The sequence below is a fragment of the Muscardinus avellanarius genome, assembly GCF_963383645.1.
Source record: "Muscardinus avellanarius genome assembly, chromosome: 6".
NCBI lineage: Eukaryota > Metazoa > Chordata > Mammalia > Rodentia > Gliridae > Muscardinus > Muscardinus avellanarius.
In genome coordinates, this window is record NC_137791.1 from 33737357 (window position 1) to 33751012 (window position 13656).

Below are 13656 nucleotides of genomic sequence, written 5' to 3' on the forward strand. Positions count from 1 at the left end.
ATGCTGATCTCAAAGAATTAGTTAGAAAGTGTCCTCTCCTACTAAATTTTTTGGAATAGTTTGAAAATGATGATTAGTGTTAGTTCTTTGAATGTTAGAAGGTAAAAGTAAAGTTATAATATTCAGAGCATTTATTTTTGGGATAATTGATGATCAGTTCTGTCTCTTTACTAGTTATAAATCAATTCAAGGGAATTCTGGGAAGATGGCGACCAAGAAAAGTAGCATTTACGAGTCCTGCTAAAACACAATTTCTATTGCCACAAAATCAGTGCTTTTCATAGCTAGAAAACACTAGCAATAGAGAAATAAAAAATGTAAACCCAACGGACAGAGAAAAAAAGACTAGAATAACAACCAGAGACCAGAAAAAAGTCAGGCCCACAATGCAGCGGCTGAACCACACCAGCATCATCTTCCCTCACAGCACCAGGCTCCAGAGAAGAAAGGTAAACAAGGAGCTGAAGTGAGCAGCTGCAGATAATTCAGGTGTAATTCAGCAGTACTTTCAAAGAACGCCTAAAACTCCCAGTGGCCAAGCTCATCATGACTTCCAGAGACTCATAACAGAGCTCAAAACCAGAAAAGACATACTCCAGCCTCACGGCCAACCGCCATATTGCCAGCAGCGACAGAGAGTTCATTGTGCCCCGTGACACCTCTTGATCAGCGCGCAATAACTGTGAGTGAAATTGCGGCCCCTATAGGAGAAATCCCTGTACTGTACTCCCAGGGACTTGCGCAGCTTTGATAATCTCCTCGGGTCTGAGATTTTGCAGTCCAATCCAGTGAAGGAATAGTGGTGGCAGAGATACCACACCCTAGTCGCAGCTCCCCATGGGAAAATGCCCAACCTGGCATCCCCACGATCTCGCACAGCCTCGATTAACTCCCTGGGCCTGAGACTTTGCAATACAACCCAGTAAAGGAGTAGTGGTGGCTGAGATTACAACAGACTTGAGATACAGAGCACCCTAAGTGAAGTTGTAGTGACCCAGGGAAGGCACAAAATTCTGAAATCATAGGAAAGAGAAGAAATAGAGCAATGTATGCCCAAAATCCCATATTATCAGAACCTATTAACACAGAAATTCAGAGATCTCCAGAAGATTAAATCAGGAATATAACTGTAGAAATAATACAGGACCTTCGAAAAGAATTTAGAGAGAGTCTAAAAGAAATAAAGGATGTAATAATTGAGGTAAAGGCCTCAATTCAAAGTATAAACAATTGATTAGACCACATGGAGAATAGAATCTCACTCCTAGAAGATGATCACTTCAAAAACAAAGGAAACATTAATTTCAATGTTTTACCCTATTGTTAATATATTATATACTTAATTTATTTCAGTTCTAATCTATATAATTTTTTTTTTGGTGGTACTGGGGTTCCTGGAAGCCCTTCTATCTCCGGGATACACTCCAAGACCTATTTTTACATTTTTATTTGGAAACAGGGTCTCCTAAGCCACCGCGCACGGCTGGCTTCGAACCTGCATGATCTTCCTGTCTCTGCCTCCCAAGCGCGGGGATTACAAATGTGCGCCACCACGCCTGGCTTAATCTATATAATTTAGCTTTATGTGTTTTGAGCTTATATTTTTGTTATTTTCCTAGTTCTCATAATGTAAACTGAGGTTCTTAATTTGAAATCTTATTTTTAATCTGTTAATATATCTGAAGTTTCTTGACAGCACTGCTTTTCTGGGTCCCATAAATTTCATAAGTTGTGGTTTGATTTTCCTTGTGTTTAAGTATTTTCCATTTTTTCCTTGTGTATTCTTTGATCTTTGGTTTCTTAAGAGTTTTTATTTCCAGAAAATCTGTAATATTTTTCAATTTTACTTCTATTGTTGATACTAATCTCACCTATGTGGTCAAGAAAGATATTTTGTATAATATCTATCATTGAAAATCGATTTAGAATTAATTTGTGGCCTAAACTATAATATATGCTGAAAATTTTCTCAGTTGTACATAGGGACAGTGTTTTGAATATGTCTGTCAGATCTAGATAGAATGCTGTGTTAAGTCTTCTGTTTACTTTTTTATCCTCTGTTCTACTGCCTATCAATTTTTGATAGTGAAGTATTAAAGTCACCAAATATTTTTGTAAACCTATTTCTGCCTCAGTTCTGTTGATATTTTTCATACAGTTTGATATCAATTATTGAATGCATACATGTAATTTTTATATCCACTCACTGTGATAGAATCTTTTATTACTATATAATGTTCTTTGCTTCTTGAAACTGATACCTAGAAGAACAAGCACTTGCTCTCCTTTAGTTACTATTTGCATGGAATATCTTTTACAATCATTTCACTTTGGATCTTCCAGTTTCAATATATTCTAAGTGAATATTTTTTGGAAAGCATATGGTTTAATCATGTTTTAAAAATTTATTATTAAAATAACTATATCTTAATTGAACAGCTTAATACATTTATATTAAGAAAATTATTGATAGATAAATATTCCTATTACTTTGTCATTTGTTTTCTGTCTACCTTACAGATTTTCCTCTCATCTCCTGCATTAATAAATTCTTTCATATAAAGCTTTTAATTTTTAGTATATATTTTATATATTATATATATTTTATATATACCATATATATTAGTATATATTTAGAACTATATTAAATGTGCTTATCATGACAAATGCCATTAACTTCTTAGATTTAAAACACTAATTTGAATTTATATCAGCTTATCTTCCATAATATTCAAAGATTAATTTTTACACAACTTTCCCTTTCCCTTTTAGTTGGTGTTTCGAAAGCACATTTTTTGTAGGTTGTGTGCCACAAAATATAAAATAAAATTATTTTAAATTTGTTATTCTCTTAAATTGTGTAAAAATCAAAATGGAAAGGAACAAATAGAAGCTATAATGGTATTAGATTTTAAACTGATATAGACAACAAATATAGAAACTAATACAGAAAACCAAAATTGAATTTTTTGTTGTTGTTTGTACTGGGTAAAGAACCCAAACCATTCTACCTCTGAGCTACATCTGTAGCATGTTTCTTTTTTTTATTTTGAAACAGTCTTTCACTAAGTTGTTGAGGATTTCACAAAGTTGCAGAGGCTGACAGTGAACCTGCGATCCTTCTATCTCAGCCTCCCAGTACTAAGATTATAGGTGTGCACCAAAGTGCTCAGCTTCAACTGAATTTTAAAACCTATTATAATGATTTAATTTTATAGTTGTTTGTGTAATTACCTTTATTGAAATCTTTTTTATCTTTAAGTTGCTCTTTAATATACTCTCATTTGTGTGTGTGTGTGTGTGTGTGTGTGTGTGGTACTGGGGTTCCTGGAAACCCTTCTACCTCCAGGCTACACTCCCAGACCCATTTTATACTTTTTTTAAAATTTAGAAATAGGGTCTCATAAGCTAGCGCTGTTGGCTTTGAACCTGTGCGATCCTCCTGTCTCCGCCTCCCAAGAGCGGGTATTACAAGCGTGCACCACCAAGCCTGGCCTTGCTCTCATTTACCCTGCAGAATTTTTTTGAGCATTTGTTTAAAGGCAGGGCAAAACTATTGGTAATAATCTCCTTAGATTTTCTTTATCTGGAAATAGCTTAAATTGTCTCTCAATTTTGAACAAATAATTTTTATTTATAAAGGGTTCTTTGTTGACAGATCTTTTTATTGTTTGCTTTCTTTCAAAATTACCTACATGAATATATGTATAGTGTATACATATAATATATGTAAATAATATATAGCCACATATTAATATACTTATACATAGAGTTGAAAGAAAGCAAAATAAACAAACAATAAAAAGAACTCTAAACAAAGGACCCTATATAAATAAAAATGTACGTACACCCACTGCTATCTGGCTTTCTTAATTTCTGATGCAAAATTAGTTAACAAATTTATTGAAGATAACTTTTTTTGCAGCTTTCAGGAGTATTTTCTCTCTCTTTTTTTAAAATTACATACTAATGTATCTCAGCATTGGGCCTTTGGAATTTAGCTTCCCTGGAGTTCACTGAGCTTTGTGGATGCATATATTCACATCTTCAAATATGTAAAAGTAATAACTCTCCGTCCTTTTCAGTTTCTTTGCTCCTTCAGTAACTTCACAATCTATATCTCTGTCAGAATGATGGGATCCCACAGTTTCCATAGGCTCTATTTATTTTTATTCAATTTTTTTCTTTCTGGTCATCAGACTCAATAATTTCCATTGTTTTATTTTCAAGTTTGCTTCCTGTGCAAATGTGCTTTTGAATTTCTCCAGTGATTTTCTCACTTTGATTATTACACTCATCCAGGTATGTAATGCTTGCAATCCCAGTACTGCAATCCCAGTAGGAGAATCTCAGATGTAAGACCAGCCTCAGGGACATAGCAAGATTCTCAGAAACCTAGTGAGCTCCTGTTTCAAAGTAAAAAAAAAAAAAAAAAAAAAAAAAAAAAGAGCTGGGGGTGGTGCAGCTCACAAGTAGAATGCCCCTGAGTTCAATCCCCAATAACCCTGCCCGAATACACTATGAATATCCTGATTTTTAATTTTTATTTATGTATATATTTGGTAATGAGGGTTAAACATGGGGCATTTCAGTTCCAGCCTTTTTGTTTATTTAAAATTTATACTTTTATTGGTGTATTATCATCTCACTTCATATTGCAGTTCAGTGAGAGTGACATACATGCACACAGCACTTGGTGGGCTATCCCCAGCACCCTTCCCACTCATCCCTTTCCCCATACAGGAGATTTTAGTTTTCAAATTCTTTTACTGACATTTACATTTTGCTTATATATTGCTTTCTTAACTTTAGCATTTTGTTTAGCTCTGAGTATATTTCCAGATAGTTTTAAAATATCTTTGTTTAGTAGATCTATGTCAGGCTATTTTAGGATAAAATTTCTATTTATTCATTTTTTAAATATAGATTAGACTTTTTCTTTCTTAATATGACTAGTTATTTTTCATTTAACAACAGATATTTGTATCCAATAATATACATTCTGATTCTTCTAAAAAAATTTTCATTATGGATTTTACTTATTTCTTATTATTTCAAGCTATTTACACAGTAACAGCTACCAATACCACACTCTAAGCTCCATAGCAGGCAGCTAGCACACTTTCCAGGGCCAGTTTGTATAAAACATGGAGGAGAAAGGATGGGTACAAAGAACCCTGCCTTCTAAAGAAACACTATCCCAGATTAACATTTATGATCACAGAATTGCAGAGGAAGAAGTAAGGGAACTTGTCTGTGGCATTTAACATGTCCTTTCTTCTCAGGCTGAAGTAACTTCCTGGGAATTTACAGAACAAGAGCGCTCTCTCATGCTTTCTCTCTCTCTCAATCTCTCTCTCTCTCTCTCTCTCTCTCTCTCTCTCTCTCTCTCTCTCTCTCTCTCTCTCTCTCTCTCTCTGTGCATCTTTAAGGAATCAGGCAATTCAACAAAAACTTCAAATATAGAGTATATTAGAAAGAGGTCATGTATACCAGGAAAAAGGCTCAGAAAACATTCAAGACGATATTAAAAGCTCAGCCTGATCTTTTGCAAATAGCTTAAAATAATAAGAAATAAGTAAAATCCATAATGAAAAAAATTTCTATAAGAATCAGAATGTATATTATTGGATACAAATATCTGTCACAGTTTCATGGCCAGCCTCAGCAGTTTAGTGAAACTGTTTCAAAATAAAGAATACAAAATAGTACTGGGAGTGTAGCTCAGATTGTGGCACAGGATTATAATCTCAACAATCAGGAGGCAGGGATCAGAGTTCCATCCCCAGTACTGCAAAAAAAAAAAAAAAAAAAAAAATGCAAACTATCGCATATTGATATACTTTTTCTTATTTTTCTAATAGTTTTGTCTTTATCAAGTAACTTTCTGTAACTCAATGCCTTATTCCTTAAAATCCTTTTTAATTTCTGATTTAACATAGCTATAATAGGTTTTTGATCTGTGGTTACTATTGTTCTGCATTATTTGTTATTGTCCTTTAATTTAAATTGCTTTTTCCTAATTTGAAGGTTGTGGGGTTTTTTTGTTTTCATTACTAGGGGTGGAACCCAGGGTCATTGTATCTCCAAGCTACCCTCAGCCCTACTTGTTAGTCATTTTTAGTTTTTCGAAAAGGGGTCTCACTGAGTTGCTCAGGGCCTCACTAAGTGGCTGAGGCTGCCTCCAAACCAGTCTTCTGGTCTCTGCCTCCCGAATGCTGGGAATTACAATCATGTGCCACAAAGACCAGCTTCCCTATTTTTTTTCTTTATTTTGAAACAGGATCCCACTGAGTTCCAAAGGGCCTCACTAAGTAGCTGAGGCTGTCTCTAAAAAGCAATCCTTCTGTCACAGCCGCCCAAATGCTGAGATTAAAAGTATGCACCACCATGCCTGGCTAAGTATATTCCTTATAATACTGATGACTAGATTTTTCTTATTCAGTCTGTTAATTTTATTTGTATTTTCCAGTTCATTATATTAGTTAATTTTAATTATCAGCATATTTGTTTCCATGTTATCATTAAAAATGTTTTCCTATCCCTAGATTGTCCATTCTTACCATTTTATTCCTTATGTATTTTGTTTAAATGTTGTTCATTGAATTTTATTTTAAAAGATACACACTTCATAAGATTCTAAAATATTAATAAATATGCAGTGTATATATAATCAATTCATTTCCCATTCTCAAATACTATAAAAGTCTTAAAACATTTCATACCAATTACACCTTTCTATGCTTACATATTCTGTATAATATCTAGAACTTTTATTGCTACTTTCAACCTATTCAGTAATACTTTAAAAATTTTTAAAACAAATTTTAAAAAATTTAACTTACATTTAAGAAATTAAATTAAAAATTGAAAATTTAAATTAAATTAAATTTACAAAATTTAATTTAAATATTAAGAAACATTTATTATTATTATTATTATTATTATTATTAATTTTATTTTTTTTATGGTGTTACTGGGGGTGGAACCCAGGCGCTTTCTACCTCCGGATAATACTAAGTTGCTGAGAGCCTCACTAAATAGCTGAGGCTAGCTTTGAACCTGTGGGATTGGTCTGTCTCAGCCTCCCAAGCACGGGAATTACAAGTATGTGCCATCACGCCCAGCTAAGAAACGGTATTTTGATACATAAATTATTACCAAATTATTTGCTTATAATTATTTACTTAAATTTGTTGTTAACTAATGGTCTTTATTCCTGGAGTAACCAATTTCAGCTTCAGCTTCCCTTTCATTTGTATTGTCTAACAGAAATCTACTTTTCTGTATCTGTTACAGAAAAAAATTGTGCTTTGATTGTTAGATTTTTTATTAGACTTATATCAGAATTTTTTCCACTTAATCTTTTCATAGTATTGTTTTACTTTTTTATGTTCATTATCTCTACACAGATGAATTACCTTGATTTGCCTCCTTTTGGTAGTAATTGATTTGCCTTTTTAAAATCTTCCACGTGTCTTGATGTTTGATTGTATCATTTCAGTAAATTTAAGCAGAGATTTTCTTTCAATTTGTTTCATTTTCCATATAATATATAGTACACATTATATATAATATCATATATATTAATTTTATTTCAACCATTTTGACCTAAAATTAATTTTATTTTTTATTATATATTCTTTTGCAATTATTATTGCGATGCTAGTTCTGAATTTAAATATTATGTCCTCATTTATATTTTCTTTTTTTCTTTACATTACTTTTTTGTAATTAAAATCTACCTCTTATTTTATTTAAATTTTCATGCATTCAGTGGTGTTTAGCATATCTATGGACTACTTTATTTTATTTATAAATATATGTATGTATTTGTGTATATATTTTTGGTATTGGGATTGAATATGGGTACACTCCACTTCTGAGCTATACCTCAAGCCCTTTTTATGTTTTTATTTTAAAACAGGATCTCACTAAATTGCTAAGGGCTTTGCTAATTTGCTGAGCCTGGCCTTTAACCTGCAATCCTCCTGTTTCAATCTTTCAAGTTCTGGGATTACAAATGAGTGTCACCATACCCAGTTTATTTCAATTTTTAACTTACTAAAGCACATTTTGCCCATTTAAATTACAAGAGTTTACATGGCTGCTGCACAGATTTGTAATCCAGTACTTGGGAGGCTGAAACAGGAGAATCGCAGGTTTACAGCCAACCTCAGCTACTTAATGAGGCCCTCCGCAACTTAGTGAGAGCCTGTTTCAAAATAAAGAATAAAACATAAGGCTGGAGGTGTAGATTGGAAATAGAATGCCCCTGGGTTCTGTCTCTAGTATAGCATAAAAAGCAAAGATTATTTCAATACTTGAAAATAAAAATCATCACACATAAAAAAGATAATTATTGTAGAAATATCAAAAATATAAAATGTCACAGTAGATTACTTAAAAATTTTAGATTATTAAATTTTCATAGAAATTGACCACTGATATATATATATATATATATATATATATATATATATATATCATTTTTATAAGTATAAAACAATATGATTTAGAAACTTGCTTACATAGAAAAGTAAACATAAATACATACAAACTTACACAATATGTGATCCAACATTTTAACCCCTAGACATATGTGTATAGTTAGATAGATACATAGATAGATACACAATGCTCATGTACACAAAAATGAAGTGTACAAAAATGTACCTAGTGTTATTATTGATAATAACCTAAGTGCGAATACTATTTAAGTGCCCAATAACAGAAGAATGGGTAAATAAATTTTTATATCAAATGCTATTAATTCTAATATCTGCAAAACCATTGCTAAAATTCAATTGCTGAATATTGAATTATTGTTACTAAGAATAATAGAGGGTTAGGTTCCTGTGAGTTTCTGGCTTCAAAATTTTGATCAAGCCAGGCGTGATGGCTCACGATTGTATCCCTGTGCTTGGGAGGTGGAGACAGGAGGATTGCACAGGTTCGAAGCCAGTCTCCCTGCTTAAGAGACCATTGTTCCAAATAAAAATATAAAAATAGTTCTGGGAGTGTAGCCCAGAGGTAGAAGGTTTTCCAGGAACCACAGTACCACCAAAAAAGAAAAAAAAATTATTGATCAACTTATCAAAACTTGACATATGTCAGGTGTATCATATATGTGTATTTTTTAAACACACATCATTTAGTATATATTGCTAATAAGAATTGAACTCATGGCCAAGTAAACTACGATTCATGCCTAAACAAAGTTTACCACTGGGCACATCACAGTTTTATATTTAGGAACAATAGACAACATTTCACTATTAAGCTTGGGTTCGTATTAAACAGCAAAATTGCCATCAAGAGCACACAAATGTAAAAAGGACAGCTAAATTACTTTACCTAGAATTTTATATGTCTAGTGACAATGTTTATGCAACTCTGTGAATGTCCACAAATGACCACAAAATGCAGTTAAGTGTTAATTTTAGGATATAAATAGCTGTAAGCAAGTAGATGAATTTGCAAATATAAAATCCAAAAATAATAAACTATAATCAATTTTATTATAGTGAAGAAAGAATAAAATGAACACAATCTACATGACAACAAAATGATTTTATAATCATATTGTAAAACAAATAACTGTATTCAAATAAATTTTAAGTATTTTATATACTTAAGTATTTCATATATGGTGACAAAGATCTACATAGCTATCATCTTTGGATGGAAAATATTTAGAAGGAGAAATAAAATATTATTTGAATAGGATGGTCATAAAAACCAATTGGACTGTGGTTTACTTTTCTAACCTACAAAAATATGTTAGATTCTAGGCTGAAAATTATTCACAATCATTATTGCATCTGAACATAATTTTTACCCATTTTAGTATTGTATAAGGTCTTTTACATTCTCCTGCCAAGTCATATATGAAATAGGTACTTGAAAAAATAATACAATTTTTGATCATTGCCATAGCATTTGAACATTCTGTTATCAATACTATTAATTTTAAATTTGACGTGGTCTGAAGGTAGAAATCCATGAATAATAAATGATGTTAGCTTTTTCCACTTTTGAATCTCTAGAAGGTTATGCATATTCAGTGAGTGTAGATCTCTAGTTAAAACTGAATTTAAAGACTGTTCTGATTGTTCCTGAAACATACATCTGATTTTAAACTACTGATATAGAGTCTTGATTATCCTAAACTAAATGCTTGTAATTTATGCTGGTGTGTCTTACAGTGAAAATAAATTAAACCGGCCAAAATATAATAGTTTCAGAATCAGATGGAGAACTGAAATATACAGAGATATTTAATCTCATTCTAGATATGCATCCACTAAATTAGATCCAACGTTTAATATATAAACCTTGAAGCCTTATAGTTTTTCAGTAGCATAGCTATTTTTAATTTTACTACAATTATACTGTTCATTGTTAAATTATAAATTGAAAGATAGACTGATTATCCATTGTGAATTTGTAAGTTTGGAAGTATCAGAGCCTTCTAGGAGAAGTGCTTTCATAGGCAATCAATAAATGAATATAAGATGGAGAGATGGATGGATAGATGAATGAATAAACTGTGTTATTTTCAATTACTTTTAGAATAAGTTACCCTACTTTGTACTTACTGTAGTTCTAGTCGGGAATCAAGAATAGAGGTCAATTTCAAACAAATACTGACAAAAATTTTCTCTCTACAAGTGAAAGAAATGTTTTGAATCCACTGCTTCTAAGGAATTTTGATTGTAAAAAAGTATACACAGCACTTCACTGCCAAGATCTATTATAAATGGTTTTTATATATTAATCTAGCTAACTCTTAAAGTAATTTTATGAGACATGTACACATAATATTACCATTTAGCAGATTATACATATCTCATAAAGCTATTTTAAGTTTGTTTCTAAGTTTCTGACAAACAATGACCTTAATAGTCCAGGGCCCAGGTTTGAAAGCAGATTGCCCAGATGCAAATCCTGTATCACCCTTTGACTGTTGTGCTTCTGATTTCATATAAATTGTCCATGTAGCACTGACTTGGAAAGATCAGGGGCTGAAGCAGTTGGTAGCTCAAACTGAAACTGTGAAGTGAACAGATGGTGAAAATCTCACCATGGCAATGTTTGTTAGAGATCATCTTCCCTACTGTTGACCTATAGTAATCTAGTTAATTTTTTGCTGTTTTCTAGTAAAGTCCACTATTGTCTCAAATTTAAGAATTAAACAATACAGTTTTAGTTTTATAATAATAACTATGAATGTCATTATTGACCTCTCTGTAGGCCTTTTCTTGCTTCAAACAGAATAATCAAGTTAAGCAACTGTGAAAATGATTTGTTTGGAACTAGTCATAAAAATATTATAATGTATTCACAAGTATAATTTTAATACTATATGCATATATATTTTAATATATATGTACATATGTACACACACACACACACACACACACACACACACACACACACACTGCTTTTGATGGAACCCAAGGGCACTATACCACCAAGATAAATCCCCAGTATTTTCAATTATTTATTTTGAAACAAGGTCTTGCTAAGTTCCTAAAGCTAAACTATGAACTCCCTGCACTAAGGCTACAGGTGTGCATCAGTACATCTGGTTTAAAACTATATATATATGAAATTTTTGTGTGATACTGGAGTTCCTGGGAACCCTTCTACCTCCGGGCTACACTCCCAGACCTATTTTTATACTTTTTAAATTTGGAAACAGGGTCTCTTAAGCCAGCGAGGCTGGCTTCAAATCTGTGTGATCCTCCTGTCTCCGCCTCCCAAGCGGGGATTACAAGCGCGTGCCACCACGCCCGGCGTAAAACTAAATATATTTAAATAACTTAATTCAGTAGACTCAAAGAATAGAATGAGACGTTAGTTTCCAGAAAATGTAAATATTTTCAGTTATCTAATTGAAAAAAAAATTACTAATCACAATCAAATGGCATTGTATAAGTCACTTGGTAGACTTGAATTAATGTAAATATTTTTTTAATGTTTTACTTTCAATAAAGAAATCATTCATACCTGAACAACTTTTTGGGACTGCACATCAACAATAAGGACTCTGCCCAAAGTTGGCTGAGCAACATAAATGAATTTGTCTTTCACATTCACAGCAGAGGCCCACACACACCTCTGGATTTCATCATTTTCAGCCTTCGGACAGACTTCATCCTGTAATTTAAAAAAATGAAAATAAAATTCATATTTCAGTATGGCATGGACATGATAATATTATGGGTAAAATTGGTGTTTAGTGCTTTAGTACTTGCAGACCTGAATGCTGAATATATTCATAGAAAATGTTAAACAAAAAATTATACCAAATGTATTTAATGTCATTGAATATGTATAGAAGTCAGTATAAATTAATTACCTTTAAAAGAAATTTAATGTCTTTAATTACCGATTCTTCTGTTGATTTGTAATCATTTAATTACTTACTAGTTGTTTACAATTCAGTAATTTCACAAACCATTTCTGAAGTCTTAACATTTCCTTCCAAAATTTCTCAGTCTGAAGCTTCTTTAACATATTATAAATGTCGCAGTCAAATGCATTCAGATCTATTAAACAGAGCACTAGTGAATTTTTCATCACACATGTGGTTGTATCAAAAGTAAAAAAAAAAACCTGAAAACAATTTTGGTCTTCTAATTTTTAGTGAATCAGAAGCTTGGAGATACTGTGGCAAGGAAGAGGTAGTTTATTCACAGTAGCTTTTTTATTATTCATTTTGGTACTATGGTCAAATTTATAAAATTTTTTAATATGACAGAGGCTTTTACTTTTTGCTGCTTCATTCTAGAATTCCTTTCTGGTTGTACATTGTATAGTTTGTGTTTTATGGTCATAATGAGGCTGAGGGGATTCGTAAGCCTTTATGATTCATGATGAGGAACACATCATAGGTAGAAATACACAAAAAGTTAGATTTAGATTATGATTTTTATTTTAATATTTTATTTTATTCACTGGTGATTCTTTCAATTTACTTGTTAGTTATAAAAACCATTTAGAAGTGAAATTTGTTTAGCTATACATAAAATATGCATGGAATGATAAACTTTTATTTATATAAATGTAATAATAAGTTAAACAATTATTCTAGTGTTTTTCTCTGTTTACAAATTATATCTTATGGCAAATAATTAACATTTAATTTATTTGATTTTTATTTTCCACTTATCTCATGAATTAAATTATAACAATTCTTTCTTCTCTAGTTTATGTAAAACCATTAGTGTCCTATAGAGATCCCATTCATCATGGGTGTTTAGTAAGTATGAAACAAAGTCAGTAACACCTTCAAAGCCTGGGTTGTGGTTGTACATGCCTGTGGTTCCAGCTATTTGGGACACTGAGGTAGGAAGATTATTTGAGCCCACAAGTTTAAGATCATCCTGGAAAACTTAAAAATATCTCATCTCAAATTGAAAAATAAAAGTCTTTTCTTACCAGCCAAAATTAAGAGACCCTGTTTCCAAGTAAAAATATAAAAATTGGTCTGAGAGTGTAGCCCAGAGGTAGAAGGGTTTCCAGGAACGCCAGTACCACCAAAAAAATAAAAAAATAAAGGTAATACTGAAAGCAGGTATACCAAAATTTTGGTAATTATACTAAATACCTAATATATGTAAACATTCTCATAAATCCCAATTATAG

The 13656-nt window shown here is 31.9% G+C and overlaps 1 protein-coding gene across 3 annotated transcripts in view; it reads right to left on the bottom strand.

Moving 5' to 3' along the window:
- The window catches only part of FSTL5 (follistatin like 5), a gene marked incomplete at both ends in the record, with an annotated part of 758080 nt that overhangs the window by 85073 nt on the left and 659351 nt on the right, over nt 1-13656 (bottom strand). For all 3 annotated transcript variants that reach the window (XM_080697087.1, XM_080697086.1, XM_080697085.1), the window contains one exon: nt 12016-12165. In XM_080697087.1, the coding sequence (XP_080553213.1) occupies nt 12016-12165 (150 nt within the window). The remainder of the gene's footprint in view (nt 1-12015; nt 12166-13656) is intronic.